Genomic DNA, 20,586 nt, shown 5'->3' with positions numbered 1-20,586 from the left:
CAGCACTCTATCACTTTTCTTCTTGGTCAAATATGTCCTGATGAAAAACAAATGATAGTCCCACTTAGCGTAAACCAGATGAGATGGCGTATCACTGCAGAATGCTGTGGTAGCCATGCTGGTTAAGTGTGCCTTGAATTCTAAGTAAGTCACTGAGAGTGTCACCAGCAAAGAACCCCCACAACATCACACCTCCTCCTCCATGCTTCACGGGGGAACCACACATGCAGAGATCATCCGTTCACCTACTCTGCGTCTCTCAAAGACACGGCGGTTGGAACCAAAAATCATACATTTTGGACTCATCAGACCAAAGGACAGATTTCCACCGGTCTAATGTCCATTGCTCATGTTTCTTGGCCCAAGCAAGTCTCTTCTTCTAATTGGTGTCCTTTAGTAGTGGTTTCTTTTCAGCAATTCGACCATGAAGGCTTGATTCACACAGTGTTCTCTGAACAGTTGATGTTGAGATGTGTCTGTTACTTGAACTCTGTGAACCATTTATTTAGGCTGTCATTTCTGAGGCTGGTAACTCTAATGAACTTATACTCTGCAGCAGAGGTAAGTCTGGGTCTTCCTTTCCTGTGGTGGTCCTAATGAAAGCCAGTTTCATCATAGAGCTTGATGGTTTTTGCAACTGCAATTCATGTCTTAAAGTAATGATGGACTGCAATTTCTCTTTGCTTATTTGAGCTGTTCTTGCCATAATATGGACTTGGTCTTTTACCACAAATTAACTTTAGCAAGAAAAAATTCCACAAATGAACTTTCAGCAAGGCACACCTGTTCATTGAAATGCATTCCGGGTAACTACCACTTGAAGCTGGTTGAGATAATGCCAAGTGTGCACAAAGTTGTCATCAAGGCAAAAGATGGCTACTTTGAAGAATCTCAAATAGAAAATACATTTTGATTTGTTTAACACTTGTTTGCGTACTACATGATTCTGTGTTATTTCATAGTTTTGATGTCTTCACTATTATTCTACAATGAAGAAAATTGAAAAATAAAGAAAAACCCTGGAATGGGTAGGTGGGTCCAAACTTTTGACTTGTTCTGTAGTTATGTGTGTGCGTTTCCAAATCATGTCCACTCAATTGAAATTACCACAGGTGGACTCCAACGAAGTTGTAGAAACATCAAGGATGATCAATGGAAACAGGATGCACCTGAGCTCAATTTCGAGTCTCATAGCGAAGGGTCTGAATACTTATGTAAATAAGGTATTTCTGTTTTTTTTGTACTTAGAAAATGTGCAGAAACATGTTAAAACCTGTTTTCGCTTTGTCTTTATATTATTTCCATAATAAGCTATTGATTGATGATAGAAAAAATTATTTCATCAATTTTAGAATATTGGCTGTAGCGCAACAAAATGTGGAAAAGGGGTCTGAATACTTTCCGAATGCGCTGTGTATGTTCAGTCTTACATTATGCAATTAGTTGACATGCAGTCAATTCAGGAAGTTATTTTAATGTAAAATTCAAGTTAAAAAACATTTCAAATAAATAGCTACGTTTATTGAGAAGTCATTGAAAATATATGTATTTTTAATCATTATTCAAGTTTACAGTACTTCTTCCATTTGAATTGACCCCAGCTCTGAGTTGACAGGCAAGCATTGTTACATAATAGTGCTTAAAACTGTTAATAACATATGTGAGATTTTTGTAAACATTAGATTTGCAACAAAATACTTTTATTTGACCTCTGTGTAATGATTAAGATAGCACAGTTAGGTCATAGGGCTATCATGAGTTTGCTCATCAATCATTTGAATTGTGTAAGCCTCATATGGGTTTGACAGTTATAAATTAACATTTATAAGTATTATGCCATGTATTAATCCCAATGTTAATACACAGATTTGAATCCAAATGTTAACACACACACACACTTGTAGTTGCAATGTACCTGCTTTTTAATTACTGGTGCAACATACATTTCATGAAAAAGTAGGGAGACCAGTTTTCCATTCTGGTTTTAAGGACAGTCACATTTTTGTGGAACTGTTAAATGGTAAGCATAGTTAACCCCTCTCTTTCTCTGGTCAGCTCTGCAGATTTGTATATCAAAGACCATTTCCATCCATACGTCAACTCTGGACACCCTGAGATGAAGCCACTGAGAATAAAAGCAAATAAACAAGGGGTTCTAGTAAGTTCTACGGATGAGATCACACAGAACTACTGCCTTCTATCCAAAGACGGTCAGTTTTTTCTACCTCCTACCAAATCTGCTTTGGATCACCACAGAATAGTCATAACAACTACTGCAATGGCAAGACACTTCAATGACCTAAAGCTTTCCGATGGCTACTTCACCCACATACTGATTGACGAAGCCTCCCAGATGCTCGAATGTGAAGCCCTAATGCCCCTTGGTCTGGCAGGGCCAGTAACTCGGGTGGTTCTAGCTGGAGATCACATGCAGATGGGACCAAAACTATTTTCAACGGACGATGACCAACACTCCAATCACTCTTTGCTGAACCGCCTGTTCCACTTCTATCAAGGCTGTGAAAGTAGTACAGCTTTGAAAAGCAGAATATTTTTTCACGAGAACTATCGCAACACAAAAGAGATAGTAGAATTTGTGTCCACTCACTTCTACGTTGGCAAGTCGGATGCCATCAAGGCTGTTGGTAATGTTCCAGCTCACCCGAACAGCCACCCTTTGAGGTTTCACCATGTCAGAGGAGAATCCCACTTGGACACCGCATCCATGTCATGGTTTAATCTTGACGAGGTTGAATGCGTGGTTGAAATAGTGCAAAATCTGCTCAGAGATTGGCCAATTGCATGGGGGAATCATGATCAAAGCTCAATCTGTGTTCTCTCTCAACAATGCCAGGTGAAACAGTTGTTCCTCATTTAATTTTTTTAATCAATTACCATGCACAGTTTAATAATTCAAATTCATTTGTTGAGAAAATGAGGAAAAAACTCTCAAGTCAATGTTGTGTTATGTCCATAACGTTTTTGGTTGACATTATTTATGTATTCATAGGTTTCAATGATCAGAAAAGAGCTTCAGAAAAGATTCCTTGGCCGAGTGACTGTGGAGAATATATCCAATGTTCAAGGTATTTATCATGAAAACAACTCAAAGATTTGGTCTGGAATTTATTCAGATCGCACTTTGTGAACTATGCAGCTTTTAAAGACAATGTTCTTGCATTCGAGCAGACGTCGTTCACAGTAGCTGCATATGTCGACTCAATCAGAAATTAACACATGATTTGTTAACATAATACATTTTCTTTCAATATTTTTGTTGACTTCATTTATTTGATGTTATTTTGATCTTTGTATTGAAACCTTTCTATTCATCAAAATAGTGGGTTGTTAACCATATAACACTTTCATTCTTTCTTGATAGGCAAACAGTTCAGAGCAATAGTAATGACTGCCGTTCAAACCCGTGACAGCCTTCACCCTCCTGACTCATATTGTGTGGAGTTTTTCAACGATGCTCGCATGCTGAACACAGCCATGACTAGGGCTCAATCCCAGGTTGTTGTGGTTGGAGATGCTGCTGCTCTTTGCTACTTTGGGAAGTGCTCAAGAATCTGGAGAAGCTACATTCACCATTGTATTAGCAAGGGAAGTGCTGAACCGAAACACCTTACCAATGACTTCATTGATGGCGATATCAAGGAAATCTCAAGATTCCAAAGGACAGAATACCTGGATGAGAGCAGCACTCAGTCAGTTATGTTCGATACAGAGAACAACATTGATGCTATTCTCCAAGAACTACAAGAGGAGCAAAACAGGGCACACTACACACTACTGGAACGAAAGAGACTATACGATAGTGCCAAAGTTGAAAGAGATGCCTTGTTGCAGTTGTTGAGAGAGCAGCCCAATGTGTACAAGCGAGGTGAATTGGTCATGGAGAAACATAATGCAGGTTATATCATTCCATTTGACAACCCAACTAACCACATTATCATCAAAGGTAGAGGTAACCTCGGCAAGTCCTTCTGTGGTGATGAAGTGGTGGCCGAAGTAGTTCCTTGTGAGGGTATTCCACAAGGAAAAGTGTTAGGCACCATCAAGGCAGCTGAATCCCGTCGTGTGTTTGCTTGTACCCTTGATGTTGAAGATTACCAGAAACCCAATATGAAGACTGAATATCAATTCCTCAGAAAAATTATGGTACCACTCAACACAAACACCACCAAAATATGTACCTTGGTCAGCAAGAAGAGCCACAATTTAATTCCAATTTGGAAGCACAATGATGAAGAATGGGAGATTGTCAGATATCAACAACTTGATGAAGAAATCAAACGCAATCATGTATTTATGGTGGAAGTGTTTTGCTGGAAAACGAAAACAGAAAACAAAGGAAACTATGCCTATCCGTTAGGGAAGGTGATAGACATTCTTTCCATAGGATCATCTTTGGAGGAGGGCTTAAGGATTTTGGATGCAGAATTTAATGTTCAACCGTTGCCTCCCAGCCATGTTTTAGCTGAACCATGTACCTGGAAAGACACCCAAAATAGTAACAGAAAGGACCTCCGAAAGTTTATTACTTTCACTGTTGACCAAAATAAATCCCTAGACTTGGATGATGCAATCAGTGTCATTGACATGGAAAGCCATTATGAGGTTGGAGTCCACATAGCAGATGTGGCAAGTTTCGTGAATCTTGGCGGTTCGTTGGATGATGCTGCACAAAAACATGGTGCAACATTTTACAGCCCTAGAGAAGAACCTGTTTACATGTTCCCAAAACCAGTTAGCATCTACCACTTGAGTCTCCTGCCTGGTATAGATCGAAAGGTAGTTTCGTTAATGGTAAAAGTGGACAAGGCAACACACAAAATCACTGAAAAGAAATTCCAGCTTTCGCAAATCAAGTCCGATAGAAAGTTGTCTTATGACGAGGCAGAGGACATCATCAGTAAGCGGTCAGGAGAAGAGGCCAAGTTTGATACTTTAGAAGACTGTGTTTCTGTGGCATATCATTTTGCCAAAGTCCAAAGGAAGGCCAGGCTTGGCAAGGATTGGAGCTATAGACGATTGGACGATCACCAGAAGCCAGGGAAGAGGAGATCCAGTCAGATGATTGAGGAGCTTAGTGTACTGTTCAACCATTCTGTGTCTGAATTTTTGATCAATGCAAATGAAACCATGTTCTGCACTCCACTCCGATGTCAAGTAAGCCCTGACCCTGAAATGTTAGAAGACTTGAAAGAGCGATACAAAGACATCATACCACTGTCCTTACACCTGAGGCACAACCTTGACCATGACATTCAACTTGACCAGGAGGCCATGGAGAGCAAAAGCTTCTACGTGCTAACATCAATATGGAATGAGATCCTGTCAGCTGCCAAGAAAGAGGAAGTTGACATTGACACAATGATTGATCTGATTGGTACAGATGACATCTACCCCCAGCTCCTTCCAGTGATATATGAGTTTAGGAAGTGTCTTGACGAAGCCTACGTCATCCGTTCCAATTCATCCTGGGAAAAGGTTGGGCACTATTCCTTAAAACTTGAGTCATATACACAAGCATCCTCGCCCATACGTCGCTACATGGATATTATCCTGCAAAGGCTTTTGCATTCAGTCCTAAGCGGCACTCCGGTCCAATATTCTCCACAAGAGATTGACATTCTGTGTCAGAAGACTGAAGACAGCTACAAGAAGGCCAATGAGTATGAAAAGAAGGCTGCGATGATATCTTTCGCCATCAACATGAAGAAACAAAATTCTCTGAAGCTAGCATTTGTTGTTGGTGTAGCAGCAGGAGACAGTTTCAAGCTGTCATTTCCGTTCGACAGGCACTCTTTTCCAGAGTGTTTGCCTGTTAGGTACAGAGATTTGCAACCGAAGGATCAACCACTGTACGATTCAAATGAGAACCAAATGACTCTGACATGGAGAAGACGAGTGTACTCAATTGACACTGCCAAAATTCACCAAGAGCTAAAAAAGGTGCAAAATTCAGCTGCCTGCATCAAGCTCCCACAAAAGACTTGGCAAGCCATTGTTAATGCAATGGGCCATGAAAAATGGAACATAGCAAGGTCTCTCATACTAGATGCCACAACAAAGCAAACAGAAAATGTAAAGAGTCTCTCAAAACATGCCAAGGTGGATTTGCTTGAAGCTGGGAATGACTCCCGTAGAACTGCACATGGACAAGCTGAAAAAATTGAAATGGAGCACTATGTTGATCTTACCCTACATTTGAAGCCGGGAGACACACTTCAAGTCCAAATGAAATCTGAAGGAAAAAAAGGTTATTGGACACCCACTGTTCAGTTGGTGTGCATCAAACCAATATTTGAGGTGTGTGTAGACCATGCCCACAGTCCTATCACATGCTTTTCCAAACGTGCAGACTGTCCATCCAAGAGTGAATATAGCAACGCAAGAGAGTATGTGAAGATCTGGCGACCACTTTGTGAGATGGAGTCTGCAGACAATGCTGTGGATGAAAGTGACAGCATAATAATTGAGGACCTGAAGCTGAACTTGAGGCAAGGGAAAAACAGACTGAAAGGAAGTTTCGAACTTCCACTCAAATACATTAAAGAATGGGCCATTGAATGCAACCTTAGCAAGTGCTTTCTGTGCATCCGAAAAAGGGGATTGAAACTGACTTCAATCCCTGACCAATCAGAGGAAGTAGTCGACCCTAAAAATTACATATGGGTGGCACATGGTGTTACAACCAACTTTGAAGAATCAAAAAACAAACAAAATCAAGCCAGAAAAGTGCACTTCTACATCAACCACTTGCCAATGGATACCATTCCAGAGTGTGTCTACCAGAGAAAGACAACATACACGGTTGAGATAATCCCAAAGCTTCTGACAGACGTGTAAGTATTAAATTAGTATGCAAAAAAAAGAGATTGAACAATTGTCATTGAACAAATGTATTACCGTTATTATTTAAGTCTCATTCAAGTCTTCAAAATGGTGCTTCAAATGTAACTACCATTTTAGTAAATACCTGGTAATTGCTGCAGTCAAATATAAAGTACTACTCACATTTTAAAATAAGATTTCTTTTTAAGTGCACTCTTTAAAATAAGATAATAATGTAAAAAAAATCTCATATTTTTATTGGATGGACATAATGTTCCCATAATTAATTCAGTATACATAATGAATGGTTGTTAACATTTCTACTGTCTAGACGTAAAGAAATGGCTGTGAACAACATTGTGTCTGCAAATGAGCTTGTTCAGAAAATAGCCCTAGGACAACACGTTCCAAAGGGAGGTAAAGTAACCCCATTTTACATCTGTGGGAATATACAACAACCTTGTTTTTAATTAAGCTATATGCTTGAAAGTATTGTTTTGTGGTCTTGCTTGGGATTGTAGCTTCGCAATCTGTTGTACCACCACGGTACCAACTCATGAGGGAAAAGGCACCAGAGGGTCTCCCAGAGCTGAATAAGAGTCAAATTGATGCAGTGGAGAAAGCTCTGAATAACAACTTCACAATCATACAAGGGCCACCTGGTAAATTAAGAAATACAGTACTACTACCAGAATACCTGAAGCTGTTTTATTGCCCATTGCTATGTGTACTGGAGTAAAAAATACACACCTGTTTCATAGGGACTGGAAAGACTGTTTTAGGAGTTTACATTGTGTACTGGTTCCTTGTGATGAACTCCAAAAACCCCAGGATATTTGAAAATCCGAAGGACAAGGACAAGAAAGAAGTTATTCTCTGCTGTGGTCCTTCCAATAAGTCTGTCGATGTGGTTGCTGGCAAGTTACTTCATACTTGAATTGAAATTGTCTCCACAAAACAATGTATAACACAATCACAGCTTAAACATGATCCAAGTTCTGTAGGGAACATTCTAGGTAACATTCTATTCATTCTGAACATTCTATAGAGTGCCTGGTGAAGTTTGGAGACAAGTTGAAGCCCCTCAGGGTGTACAGCCGACAACTGGAGATGGCGGAGTACCCTTACCCAGGGAGTGTCCTTCAGCTCTCTCCCAGGTCACTTCGCCATGAGAGGTCCAAGGCAGAACTCCGGTATAAAATATACACACATCACTCTGCAGTTGTGGCCACTTTTTCAGAGAATCTCTGTCTTGTCTTTGATAATCTGATCGTAGGGCTGGCTTTATCATGTCTGACCAGTGTCTCAGCATGTTTTTGTGAAATGGTTCACATTACACAAACTCAACATATCACAGTATTTTACCATATCTGTACCATTTGTAGAAATATTACCTTGCATCATCGCATACGGGAAGAACAAAATCCACATTCCACGGAAATAAAAGAGTTTGACCACAGAATAAAGTTAGCAATAGAATCAAAGGGAGAGGAGTTGACAGCAGAAGAAGTTGAGGAGTAAGTATAGAATTTTGCTGTAATGCAATTTTGATTTAAAAAAAATCTAAACCTACATCTGACTGATGTACATATATAAGTGCGTACATTTTTTCTCTTTTTCTTCTAGCTACAAAAGTATTCTGAATAAAGCTCGTGTGCATGAGCTGCAGAGGCACGATGTCATTCTGTGCACCTGTACAGCAGCCTCTTCTCCTAACCTCACTAAAACAGTCAGTGCACGCCAGATTCTTATTGATGAATGTGCCATGGCAACAGAACCTCAGGCCCTCATCCCATTGGTCAGCAACAAACCAGAAATGGTGTGTTGAAATCCATGTATTCATTTACTTTTTGTTATAGAATGATATTTCCATGTATGATGGTTTAAAAATCCTTAAGAGTCTATTAATGCACCCATGTGTCAATCTAATAAATAACAAAAAAATCCCCATCAAAATCTGTAAATTTAAGCTAGTGATATCTGAAACTGTCACATCAGCACCAGGAGACATCCCTAAAATCTGTAGCGTCTACGACCCCCACATGCCCCAACTTCTGTCTGTAGTGTCCGAACCGTTTTGGCTACAAATTAATATGAACCAACTGTGGAAAGGGGAGACTCTCCATTTTGCTTTACGACCCCTACAAGTGTCAAGGGACTCATCTGTAGGTAACAAATGTAAATTAATGGAAGTATGGAGGTAGTTTTGTGACAACAAAAATAAGGGGTTAAATATGGGTCCAAAAAACTACAATATTTCCTGAGCTTTCTTACATCGCCTAGATTTAGGACAGACACTTCAAAACCTTTTTCCGTATGGTTAAATATTTTCTGTATTTTCAGCACTTTTGAATGTGTTATTCAATGCGTTTCTATGGCCTATAGTTATAAAGTCGAAATTTTATCAAATCATACAAAATTGAAATAAAATGATGTTCCTAAAGGGGTCCTAAAATTCAAAATCAAATAGCTAAATGATCCATGGTATGATCATCTTTAAACAATTCCATATGTTAGCTTAGTAGAACCCCCCCCACCCCACCGGTTTGGACTCGGAGATTAAAATTATTTTTATATGTTTGTGATGCTGCCTATTTATGTATTGAATAACCCTTTTGGTTGCAGGTATAACCCTTTTGGGTTCCATGTGCAACCATTTGCACAGAGGGTTCTACATGGAACCCAAACAGGTCCTACTTGGAACCAAAAAGGGTTCTCCTATGGGGACAGCCGAATAAGCCTTTTTTGGAAAAAAAAAAATCTAAAAGTGTAGTGTTATGAAATTACATTTTAAGAATGTGTTACTGTGAGCATTTCCGTAAAAAAATATGTAGATTTTTTTTTGCATGGAGTCTAACCATTGAGTTTGGGCATATAAAGACTGCATTGCCACAGAATCTGTTAAACTAAACCTTAACAGCAACCCTATTTTCTCAACTGCATCCCAAGCAGAGGAGGCTGGTGGGAGGAGCTATAGTATGATGGGGTCATTGTAATGGCTGGTATGGATCAGATGGAACGCTATCAAACACATGAAATATGGAAACCACATGTTTGACTGTGTTACATTTATTCCATTCCAGCCATCCTATATGTTTATTAAAGGTCATCACCACATTTGCAAGTGATGAAGATTTATGGCTAAATAACCTCTTTTCACTTCCTAGATTGTGTTGCTCGGTGACCACAAACAGCTACGTCCCATCGTTAAGAATGAACTTCTGAGGAAGTTGGGGATGTCAAAGTCTTTATTTGAGCGTTACTTTGAGTGCCAGTCCCAGACAGTGATGCTGGATACCCAGTACAGAATGGTAAGAGGTCCGGAAATGTTTGGGCTATGAATTTATCACAGCCTAATTCACATCATATAATCTAATTCGATAAATCTTTATAAAACTGTACCTTTGACTGCACAGATATGCTTTAAGATGCATGTTGATTAATATCAGCATGCGCTGACCAACTGGTAAGTGTCTTCACTGACATGTTCAACCTGTCCCTGACTGAGTCTGTAATACCAACATGTTTCAAGCAGACCACCATAGTCCCTGTGCCCAAGAACACTAAGCTAACCTGCCTAAATGACTACCAACCCGTAGCTCTCACGTCTGTAGCCGTGAAGTGCTTAGAACGGCTGGTCATGGCTCACAAACACCATTATCCCAGAAACACCCACTCCAATTTGCATACTTCCCCAACAGATCCACAGATGATGCAATCTCTATTGCACTCCATACTGCCCTTTCCCACCTGGACAAAAGTAACACATACGTGAGAATGCTATTTGTTGACTACAGCTCAGTGTTCAACACCATAGTGCCCTCAAAGCTCAACAATAATCTAAGGACCCTGGGACTAAACACCTCCCTCTGCAACTGGATCCTGGACTTCCTGAAGGGCCGCCCCAGGGTGGTAAGAGTAGGTCACAACACTTCCACCACGCTGATCCTCAACACAGCGGCCCCTCAGGGGTGCGTTCTCAGTCCCCTCCTGTACTCCTTGTTCACCCATGACTGCATGGCCAGGCATGACTCCCACACCATCATTAAGTTTGCCAATGACACAACGGTGGTAGGCCTGACCACCGAAAACGATGAGACAGCCTATAGGGAGGAGGTCAGAGACCTGGCCGCGTGGTGACAGGATAACAACCTCTCCCTCAACGTGATCAAGACAAAGGAGATGATTATGGACTACAGGAAAAAGAGGACCGAGCACGCCCCCATTCTCATCGTCGGGGCTGTTAGTGGAGCAGGTTGAGAGCTTCAAGTTTTTGGTGTCCACATCACCAACAAACTATCATGGTCCAAACACACCAAGATTGTCATGAAGCAGGCACGACAAAGCCTATTCCGCCTCAGGAGGCTGAAAAGAATTGGCATGGGTCCTCAGATCCTCAAAAGTTCTACAGCTGCACCATCAATAGCATCCTGACTGGTTGAATCACTGCCTGGTATGGCAAGTGCTCTGCCTCCAACTACAGAGGGTAGTGCGTATGGCCCAGTACATCACTGGGGCCAAGCTTAATTCCATCCAGGACCTCTATACCAGGCGGTGTCAGAGGAAGGCCCTAAAAATTGTCAGACTCCAGTTACCCTAGTCATAGACTATTCTCTCTACTAAGAAGCGGTACCGGAGCGCCAAGTGTAGGTCAAAAAGGCTTCTTAACAGCTTCTACTCCCAAGCCATAAGAATCCTGATCAGCTAATCAAATGGCTACCTAGACTATTTACATTGCCCCCACCCCCTCATTTTACGCTGCTGCCCCTCTCTGTTTATTATCTATTCATTGTCACTTTAACACTTTGCCTACATGTACATATTACCTCAATTACCTCAACTAACCCGTATCCCCGCACATTTACTCTGTACCGGTACCCCCTGTATATAGCCTCGCTACTGTTACTTTACTGCTGCTCTTTAATTATATATTTTTAAATGTACTTATCTATTTTTTACTTAAAACTTCATTTTCTTAAAACTGCATTATTGGTTAAGGGCTTGTAATTAAGCTTTTCACTGTCAGGTCTACACCTGTTGTATTCAGCACATGTGACATCCAATGACAAAGTACATAGTATTATCCATTGTTTAACTTTTTGTAGCATGAAGATATATGCAAGTTCCCATCGGAGGAATATTATGGAGGAAAACTGAAGACTGAAGTGAATCACTCAAGCAGTGTCCTTCAGGCTGACAGCCAACAGAAGCACATTGTTTTTGGGAACATCATTGGAGAGGAGGTCAGCCTGGTTGTGAGCACAGAAAAGGGAACTGAAAACTCCAAAGCGAATAGGGCGGAGAGAGATGTAGTGGTAAGGAACCCTTTTTGTTTTGTCTTAAAAAATAACTTACACTTCAACACATACGGCTCAAATCTTGCCATTCTACTGGTATAGTCAGGTGAGTCACTTTTCTAAAAGGATGAGGGTATGATTTATGGTTTTCTTTTTGTCCATCACAGATCCGGCTCGCCAAAGCACTGGTAACAGAATCCCAAATAAAACAACAGAATATTGCAATTCTATCACCCTACAACGCCCAGGTGTCTGAATTTAAGAAAGAACTTCATGAACACAAAATGGACGAAATCACTGTCACCACCATCACAAAAAGTCAAGGTGACAATTTTCTCCTTCATACTTTCCCCTCTGTTCTATCTTGGATGTGATGCTATGGTTGTCCCCCGTTGTCCTTTTGTCAACTTTAATCTGATCTCCAATGCAGGATGTGAATGGCGCTACGTCATTCTCTCCACTGTGCGCTCATTACTCAGCAAGGAGATCGAGATCGAGCCGGACAGGGCCTGGAGGTCTAAACATGTGGGCTTTGTTGGCGACCCCAACCAGATCAATGTGGGCATCACCAGGGCCAAAGAGGGACTGTGCATTATTGGTGAGCAAGACTTTTGATCGAGGGCTTAGTGTTAAGATCATTAGAGTAAGCCTAATCTAAACTAGTGGCATTTTAAAATGTAATTTCTTCCTTTCTTAAAAGGTAACCAAGAGTTGTTGAGCCGCAGTGGCGCTTGGCGACAGCTCCTCAAACATTATAGAGCAAGGAACTTTGTCACAGAAGCTGACAAGATCTCTGTGCGCAAAGCATCCTGTTAGCATGGTCTACATTGAAAGACATGGTCTCGGCCGCGGATCAGTGCACTATGAATAGCAAAATTAAAATTAGTTTTCAGAGACAAATGTATTATGTGCTTTTAATTTCTATATTGCAATGTTGAATCAAATTATTATAATCTGCACTCACTGTCATTTTTAAGTGACCTTTAAATTATCTGTCAATTGTATTAGTGTGTATATTTTTTATTGCTAACTATACTGTTTGTTAATATATACACTGTATACATACAGTTGAAGTCAGAAGTTTACATACACCTTAGCCAAATACATTTAAAAACTCAGCTTTTCACAATTTCTGAAATGTAACCCTAGTAAAAATTCCCTGTCTTAGGGTAGTTAGGATCACCACTTTATTTTAAGAATGTGAAATGTCAGAATAATAGTAGAGACAATGATTTATTTCAGCTTTAATTTCATTCATTTATTCCCAGTGGGTCAGAAGTTTACAGGCACTCAATTAGTATTTGGTAGCATTGCCTTTAAATTGTTTAACTTGGGTCAAATGTTCCTGGTAGGCTTCCACAAGCTTCCCACAATAAGTTGGGTGAATTTTGGCCCATTCCTCCTGACAGAGCTGGTGTAACTGAGTCAGGTTTGTAGGCCTCCTTGCTCGCACACGCTTCTTCAGTTCTGCCCACAAATTGTCTATAGGATTGAAGTCGGGACTTTGTGATGGCCACTCCAATACCTTGACATTGTTGTCCTTAAGCCATTTTGCCACAACTTTGGAAGTATGCTTGGGGTCATTGTTCATTTGGAAGACCCATTTGCAACCAAACTTTAACTTCCTGACTGATGTCTTGAGATGTTTCTTCAATATATCCACATCATTTCCCTCCTCATGATGACATCTATTTTGTGAAGTGCACCAGTCCCTCCTGCAGCAAAGCACCCCCACCCCATGATGCTGCCACCCCCGTGCTGCCATCTCCCCTTTTTCCTCCTAACATAACAATGGTCATTATTTTTGTTTCATCAGACCAGAGGACATTTCTCCAAAAAGTATGATCTTTGCCCCCCATGTGCAGTTTCAAACCGTAGTCTAGCTTTTTTATGGCGATTTAGGAGCAGTGGTAACTTCCTTGCTGAGCAGCCTTTCAGGTTATGTCGATATAGGACTCGTTTTACTGTGGATATAGATACTTTGTACCTGTTTCCTCCAGGATCTTCACAAGGTCCTTTGCTGTTGTTCTGGGATTGATTTGCACTTTCCTCACCAAAAGTACGTTCATCTCTAGGAGACAGAATGCGTCTCCTTCCTGAGCGGTATGACGGCTGTGTGGTCCCATGTTGTTTATACTTGCGTACTATTGTTTGTACAGATGAACGTGATACCTTCAGGCATTTGGAAATTACTCCCAAGGATGAACCAGACATGTGGAGGTCTACATTTTTTTCTGAGGTCTTGGCTGATTTCTTTTGATTTTCCCATGATGTCAAGCAAGGAGGCAGTGAGTTTGAAGGTAGGCCTTGAAATACATCCACAGGTACACCTCCAATTGACTCAAATGATGGCAATTAGCCTATCAGAAGCTTCTGAAGCCATGACATCGTTTTATGGAATTTCCCAAGCTGTTAAAAGGCACAGTCAACTTAGTGTATGTTAAATTCTGACCCACTGGAATTGTGATAATTGAATTATAAGTGAAATAATCTGTTTGTAAACAATTGTTGGAAAAATTACTTGTGTTGTGCACAAAGTAGGTGTCGTAACCGACTTGCCAAAACTGTAGTTTGTCAACAACACATTTGTGGAATGGTTGAAAAATGAGTTTTAAACGACTCCAACCTAAGTGTGTTAACTTCCGACTTCAACTGTATATGCTACCCCGACTTTCTCTGTTAACTATTTCAATCATGTTAAATACACTACGTGCTCGTCGAACATCTCATTTCAAGATCATGGGCGTTAGCCTTCTGGGAAGGCTGTCCACTAGATGTTGGAATATTGGTGCGGGGACTTGCTTCCATTCAGCCACAAGCATTAATGAGGTCGGGCACTGATGTTGGGCAATTAGGCCTGGCTCGCGGTCGGTGTTCCAATTCATCCCGGAGGTGTTTGATGGGTTGAGGTCTGGGCTCTGTGCAGGCCAGTCAAGTTCTTCCACACCGATCTCGGCAAACCATTCCTGTATGGACCTCGATCTGTGCATGGGAGCATTGTCATGCTGAAACAGGAAAGGGCCTTTCCCAAACTTTTGCCACAAAGTCGGAAGCACAGAATCGTCTAGAATGTCATTGCATGCTGTAGCTTTAAGAATTCCCTTCACTGGAACTAAGGGGCCTTGCCCGAACCATGAAAGACAGCCCCAGACCATAATAAACTTTAAAGTTGCAGTATGCATTGAGGCATATAGTGTTCCCCTGGCATCTGCTAAACCCAGATTTGTCCATCGGACTGCCAGATGGTGAAGCGTCATCCATCACTCCAGAGAACACTCCAGAGTCCAATGGTGGAGAGCTTTGCACCACTCCAGCCAACTCTTGGGATTGTGTATGGTGATCTTAGTCTTGTGTACGGCTCCTCGGCCATGGAAAACATTTCATGAAGCTTCCGACGAACAGTTATTGTGCTGACGTTGGTTCCAGAGGCAGTTGGGAACTCAGTAATGAGTATAGCAACTGAGGACAGATGATTTTTACACGCTACGCAGTTCAGCGGCCCTGTTCTGTGAGTTTCTGTGGCTGAGCCTTTGTTGCTCCTAGACAGTTGCACTTCACAATAACAGCACTTACAAGTTGACTGGGGCAGCTCTAGAAGGTCAGAAATTTGATGAACTGACTTATTGGAAAGGTGGACGTTGAATGTCACTGAGCTGTTCAGTTAGGCCATTATATTGCTAATGTTTGTCTATGGAGATTACACGGCCATGTGTTAAATTGTATTTACCCATCAGAAATGGTTGTGGGTGAAATAGCCGAATCCACTCATTTGAAAGAGTGTCCACATACTCCTCCATGTAGTGTATTAGCTACTATCAGTATCAACCTAAAGTAGGCCTAAATAACCACACATTATCATTCCATTTAATTACACTGTTTCATTTACCTTAATTTGCTTCCTCTGTAAACACCATCACAGCCATGTGGGTGTTCCTGAGGATCATTAGTAACAGTTGATAACATAGAAAACACGGACATGCAAGCTAATTAAATCTATATGGCGCGGAGCGCAGACGAAGCCATAACAGTTTGAAGCTGATAGTTAGTGCAGGCAATAGAAGAGAGTATAGCCAACTATTGTACACTATTATAATTCTATGTACAGTAATCTTCTAGCATTACCATGAGTTGAAAACTGAGTATGGCAATTTTCCGAATGAATCTGTATTGTATTTTTGATTCATCAATATATTTTGTGTGGTAAGGCTCTCCAAACCTGTTTTTTAATTCATAAATAAAAAATAATGTTATTTGTCACGCCCTGATCTGTTTCACCTGTCCTTGTGATTGTCTCCACCCCCTCCGAGTGTCACCCATCTTCCCCATTATCCCCTGTGCATTTATACCTATGTTCTCTTTTTGTCGGTTGCCAGTTCATCTGGTTTGTCAAGTCAACCAGCATTTTTGTATCAGCTTCTGCCTTTGCCGTCTCTCTTTCTCATCCCCCTGGATTTTACCATTGCCTGTTCTGACCCTGAACCCGCCTGGCCAATCTGCATGACATGAAACACACAGTCAATACTGCCTGGGGAATGGAACTAAGGAGGTGACAGATATAGGGGAGGTAATCAATGAAGTGATGGAGTCCAGGTGTGCCTAATGATGAAGCGCAGGTGCGCATGCAGATGAATGCCAGGTGCGCGTAATGATGAATGCCAGGACTGGTGTTTAGTAAACTTGCGACGTTGAATGTAGGAGGGGAGGAGCGGGAGTAGACATGACAATGAGGAATAAATAGCAACATAATAAGTGGAGGCTCCTCAGAGTTGGAAGGGGAGGACTATCCTCCTCTGTGAATTTCATAAAAATGGTAAAATAGTAAATGTTTGCTTTTTTTAGATAAAACTTAATATATTCACTTCACTAAAGAATTTATTAAAACACAGTTTTTCAAACGTATTGTTTTACATTTCTTTATTTCACCTTTTTTTAACAAGGTAGGCTAGTTGAGAGCAAGATCTCATTTACAACTGCGACCTGGCCAAGATAAAGCAAAGCAGTGCGACACAAACAACACAGAGTTACACATGGGATAAACAAATGTTCAGTCAATAACACAATAGAAATAATCAATATACAGTGTGTGTAAATGTAGTAAGATTAGGTAGGTAAAGGCAATAAATAGGCCATAGTGGCGAAATAATTACAATTTAGCAAGTAAACCCTGGAGTGATAGATGTGCAGAAAATGAATGTGCAAGTAGAGATACTGGGGTGCAAAGGAGCAAAAAATAAATAACAATATGGGGATGAGGTAGTTGGGTGGGCTATTTACAGATGGGCTGTGTACAGGTGCAAAGATCGGTAAGCTTAAAGTTAGTGGGGGAGATATAAGACTCCAGCTTCAGTGATTTTTGCAATTAGTTCCGGTCATTGGCAGCAGAGAACTGGAAGGAAAGGCCGGCCAAATGAAGAGTTGGCTTTGGGGATGACCAGTGAAATATACCTGCTGGAGCACGTGCTACGGGTGGGTGCTGCTACGGTGACCAGTGAGCTGAGATAAGGCGGGGCTTTACCTAACAAAGACTTATAGATGCCCTGGAGCCAGTGGGTTTGGCGACGAATGTGAAGCGAGGGCCAGCCAACGAGAGCATACAGGCCGCAGTGGTGAGTAGTACATGGGGCTTTGGTGACAAAACGGATGGCACTGTGATAGACTACATCCAATTTGCTGAGTAGAGTGTTGGAGGCTATTTTGTAAATGACATCGCCGAAGTCAAGGATCAGTAGAATAGTTCGTTTTACGAGGGTATGTTTGGCAGCATGAGTGAAGGATGCTTTGTTGCGAAATAGGAAGCCAGTTCTAGATTACATTTTGGATTGGAGATGCTTAATGTGAGTCTGGAAGGAAGGTTTACAGTCTAACCAGACACCTAGGTATTTGTAGTTGTCCCCATTTTCTAAGTCAGAAAGGGTGCGAGCAGCGATAGGTTGAAGAGCATGCATTTAGTTTTACTTGCATTTAAGAACAGTTGGAGGCCACGGAAGGAGTGTTGTATGGCATTGTAGCTCGTCTGAAGGTTTGTTAACAGTGTCCAAAGAAGGGCCAGAAGTATACAGAATGGTGTCATCTGCGTAGAGGTGGATCAGAGAATCACCATCAGCAAGAACGACATCATTGATGTATACAGAGAAAAGAGTCTGCCCAAGAATTGAACCGTGTGGCCCCCACATAGAGACTGCCAGAGATCTGGACAACAGGCCCTCCGATTTGACACACTAACTCTATCTGAGAAGTGGTTGGTGAACCAGGCGAGCCAGTCATTTGAGAAACCAAGGCTGTTGAGTCTGCTGATAAGAATGCGGTGATTGACAGACGATAGCCTTGGCCAGGTCGATGAAGACGGCTGCACAGTATTGTCTTTTATCAATGGCGGTTATGATATCGTTTAGGACCTTGAGCGTGGCTGAAGTGCACCCATGACCAGCATGGAAACCAGCATAGCGAGAATGTACAGTGGGATTCGAAACGGTTGGTGATCTGTTCGTTAACTTGGCTTTTGAAGACTTTAGAAAGGCAGGGTAGGATAGATATAGGTCTGTAACAGCTTGGGTCTAGAGTGTCCACCCCTTTGAAGAGGGGGATGACCGCGGCAGCTTTCCAATCTTTAGGGATCTTAGACGATACGAAAGAGAGGTTGAACAGGCTAGTAATAAGGGTTGCAACAATTTCTGTGAAAAAAGAGAGGGTCCAGATTGTCTAGCCCAGCTGATTTGTAGCGGTCCAGATTTTGCAGCTCTTTCAGAACATCAGCTTTCTGGATTTGGGTGAAGAAGAAATGGGGGAGGCTTGGGCAATTTGCTGTGGGGGGTGCAGAGCTGTTGACCGGGATAGGGGTAGCTAGATGGAAAGCATGGCCAGCCGTATAAAAATGCTTATTGAAATTCTCAATTATCATAGATTTATCGGTGGTGACAGTGCTTTCTATCCTCAGTGCAGTGGGCAGTTGGGAGGAGGTGCTCTTATTCTCAATGGACTTTACAGTGTTCGCAGAAACTTTTGGAGTTTGTGCTACAGGATGCAAATTTCTGTTTGAAAAAGCTAGCCTTTGCTTTTCTAACTGCCTGTGTATATTGGTTCCTGACTTCCCTGAAAAGTTGCATATCGCGAGGGCTATTCAATGCTAAAGCAGTACGCCACAGGATGTTTTTGTGCTGGTCAAGGGTCATCAAGTCTGGACTGAACCAAGGACTATATCTGTTCTTAGTTCTACATTTTTTGAATGGGGCATGCTTATTTAACATGACGAGGAAAGCACTTTTATGGGATGACCAGGCATCCTCTACTGATGGAATGAGGTCAATATCTTTCCAGGATACCCGGGCCAGGTCGACTATAAAGGCCTGCTCGCTGTAGTGTTTTAGGGAGCGTTTGACAGTCGTTTGACCGCGGACCCATTACGGATGCAGACAATGAGGCAGTGATCGCTGAGATCCTGGTTGAAGACAGCAGTTTTTAGAGGGAAGGTTTGTCAGGATGATATCTATGAGGGTACCCTTGTTTACGGATTTAGGGTTGTACCATGTAGGTTCCATGATAATTTGTGTGAGATTGAGGGCATCTATCTTAGATTGTAGGATGGCTGGGGTGTTAAGCATATCCCAGTGTAGGTCATCTAACAGTACAAACTCTGAAGATAAATGGGGGGCAATTAATTAACATATGGTGTCCAGGGCACAGCTGGGGGCTGAGGGGGGTCTATAACAAGCGGTAACAGTGAGAGACTTATTTCTGGAAAGGTGGATTTTTAAAAGTAGAAGCTCGAACTGTTTGGACACAGACCTTGATAGCATGACAGAACTCTGCAGGCTATCTCTGCAGTAGATTGCAACTCCACCCCCTTTGGCAGTTCTATCTTGGCGGAAAATGTTGTAGTTGGGGATGGAAATGTCAGAATTTTTGGTGGCCTTCCTAAGCCAGTATTCAGACACGGCTAGCACATCAGAGATGGCAGAGTGCTAAAGTAGTGATTAAAACAAACTTATGGAGGACGCGTCTAATGTTAACATGCAAGAATCCAAGGCTTTTACGGTTACAGAAGTCAACAAATGAAAGTGCCTAAGGAATAAGAGTGGAACTGGGGAGCTACAGGGCCTGGGTTAACCTCTACATCACCAGAGGAACAGAAGAGGAGTAGGATAAGGGTACGGCTAAAGGCTATAAAAACTAGTCGTCTAGTGCATTGGGGACAGAGAATAAAAGTAGCAGATTTCTGTGGTAGAATAGATTCAAAGCATAATGTACAGACAAGCGTATGGTAGTTTGTGAGTACAGTGGAGGTAAATCTAGGCGTTGAGTGACGATGAGAGAGGTTTCGTCTCCGGAGGCACCAGTTATGCCAGGTGAGGTCTCTGCATGTGTGTGGGGTGGGAAAAAGAGCTATCTAAGGCATTTTGAGCAGGACTGAGGGCTCTGCAGTGAAAAACAATAAGAGCTAGCCAAAACA

At 41.7% G+C, this 20,586-nt stretch overlaps 1 protein-coding gene across 3 annotated transcripts in view; it reads left to right on the top strand.

The window, feature by feature from the left end:
• LOC109891456 (helicase with zinc finger domain 2) overlaps positions 1 to 13,286 on the top strand; it is a 33,105-nt gene extending 19,819 nt beyond the window's left edge. Inside the window, exons 7-20 of one of the 3 annotated variants that reach the window (XM_020484016.2) lie at positions 2,056 to 2,854; positions 3,011 to 3,086; positions 3,383 to 6,854; positions 7,175 to 7,260; positions 7,365 to 7,505; positions 7,605 to 7,760; positions 7,892 to 8,036; positions 8,229 to 8,360; positions 8,470 to 8,662; positions 10,011 to 10,154; positions 11,949 to 12,158; positions 12,308 to 12,464; positions 12,571 to 12,738; positions 12,841 to 13,286. In XM_020484016.2, coding sequence (XP_020339605.1) covers positions 2,056 to 2,854; positions 3,011 to 3,086; positions 3,383 to 6,854; positions 7,175 to 7,260; positions 7,365 to 7,505; positions 7,605 to 7,760; positions 7,892 to 8,036; positions 8,229 to 8,360; positions 8,470 to 8,662; positions 10,011 to 10,154; positions 11,949 to 12,158; positions 12,308 to 12,464; positions 12,571 to 12,738; positions 12,841 to 12,956 — 5,995 coding nt within the window. In that variant the 3' untranslated portion in view covers positions 12,957 to 13,286. Of the gene's footprint in view, positions 1 to 2,055; positions 2,855 to 3,010; positions 3,087 to 3,382; positions 6,855 to 7,174; positions 7,261 to 7,364; positions 7,761 to 7,891; positions 8,037 to 8,228; positions 8,361 to 8,469; positions 8,663 to 10,010; positions 10,155 to 11,948; positions 12,159 to 12,307; positions 12,465 to 12,570; positions 12,739 to 12,840 lie in introns of those variants that run through there. The other 2 variants (XR_004210328.1, XR_004210327.1) reach the window with 2 other exon arrangements.
• The last annotated feature ends 7,300 nt before the right edge of the window (positions 13,287 to 20,586 follow it).

The sequence above is a fragment of the Oncorhynchus kisutch genome, linkage group LG1, assembly GCF_002021735.2.
Source record: "Oncorhynchus kisutch isolate 150728-3 linkage group LG1, Okis_V2, whole genome shotgun sequence".
NCBI lineage: Eukaryota > Metazoa > Chordata > Actinopteri > Salmoniformes > Salmonidae > Oncorhynchus > Oncorhynchus kisutch.
Note: the sequence above shows the minus strand (reverse complement) of the source record. Positions and strands in the feature narration are given on the sequence as shown.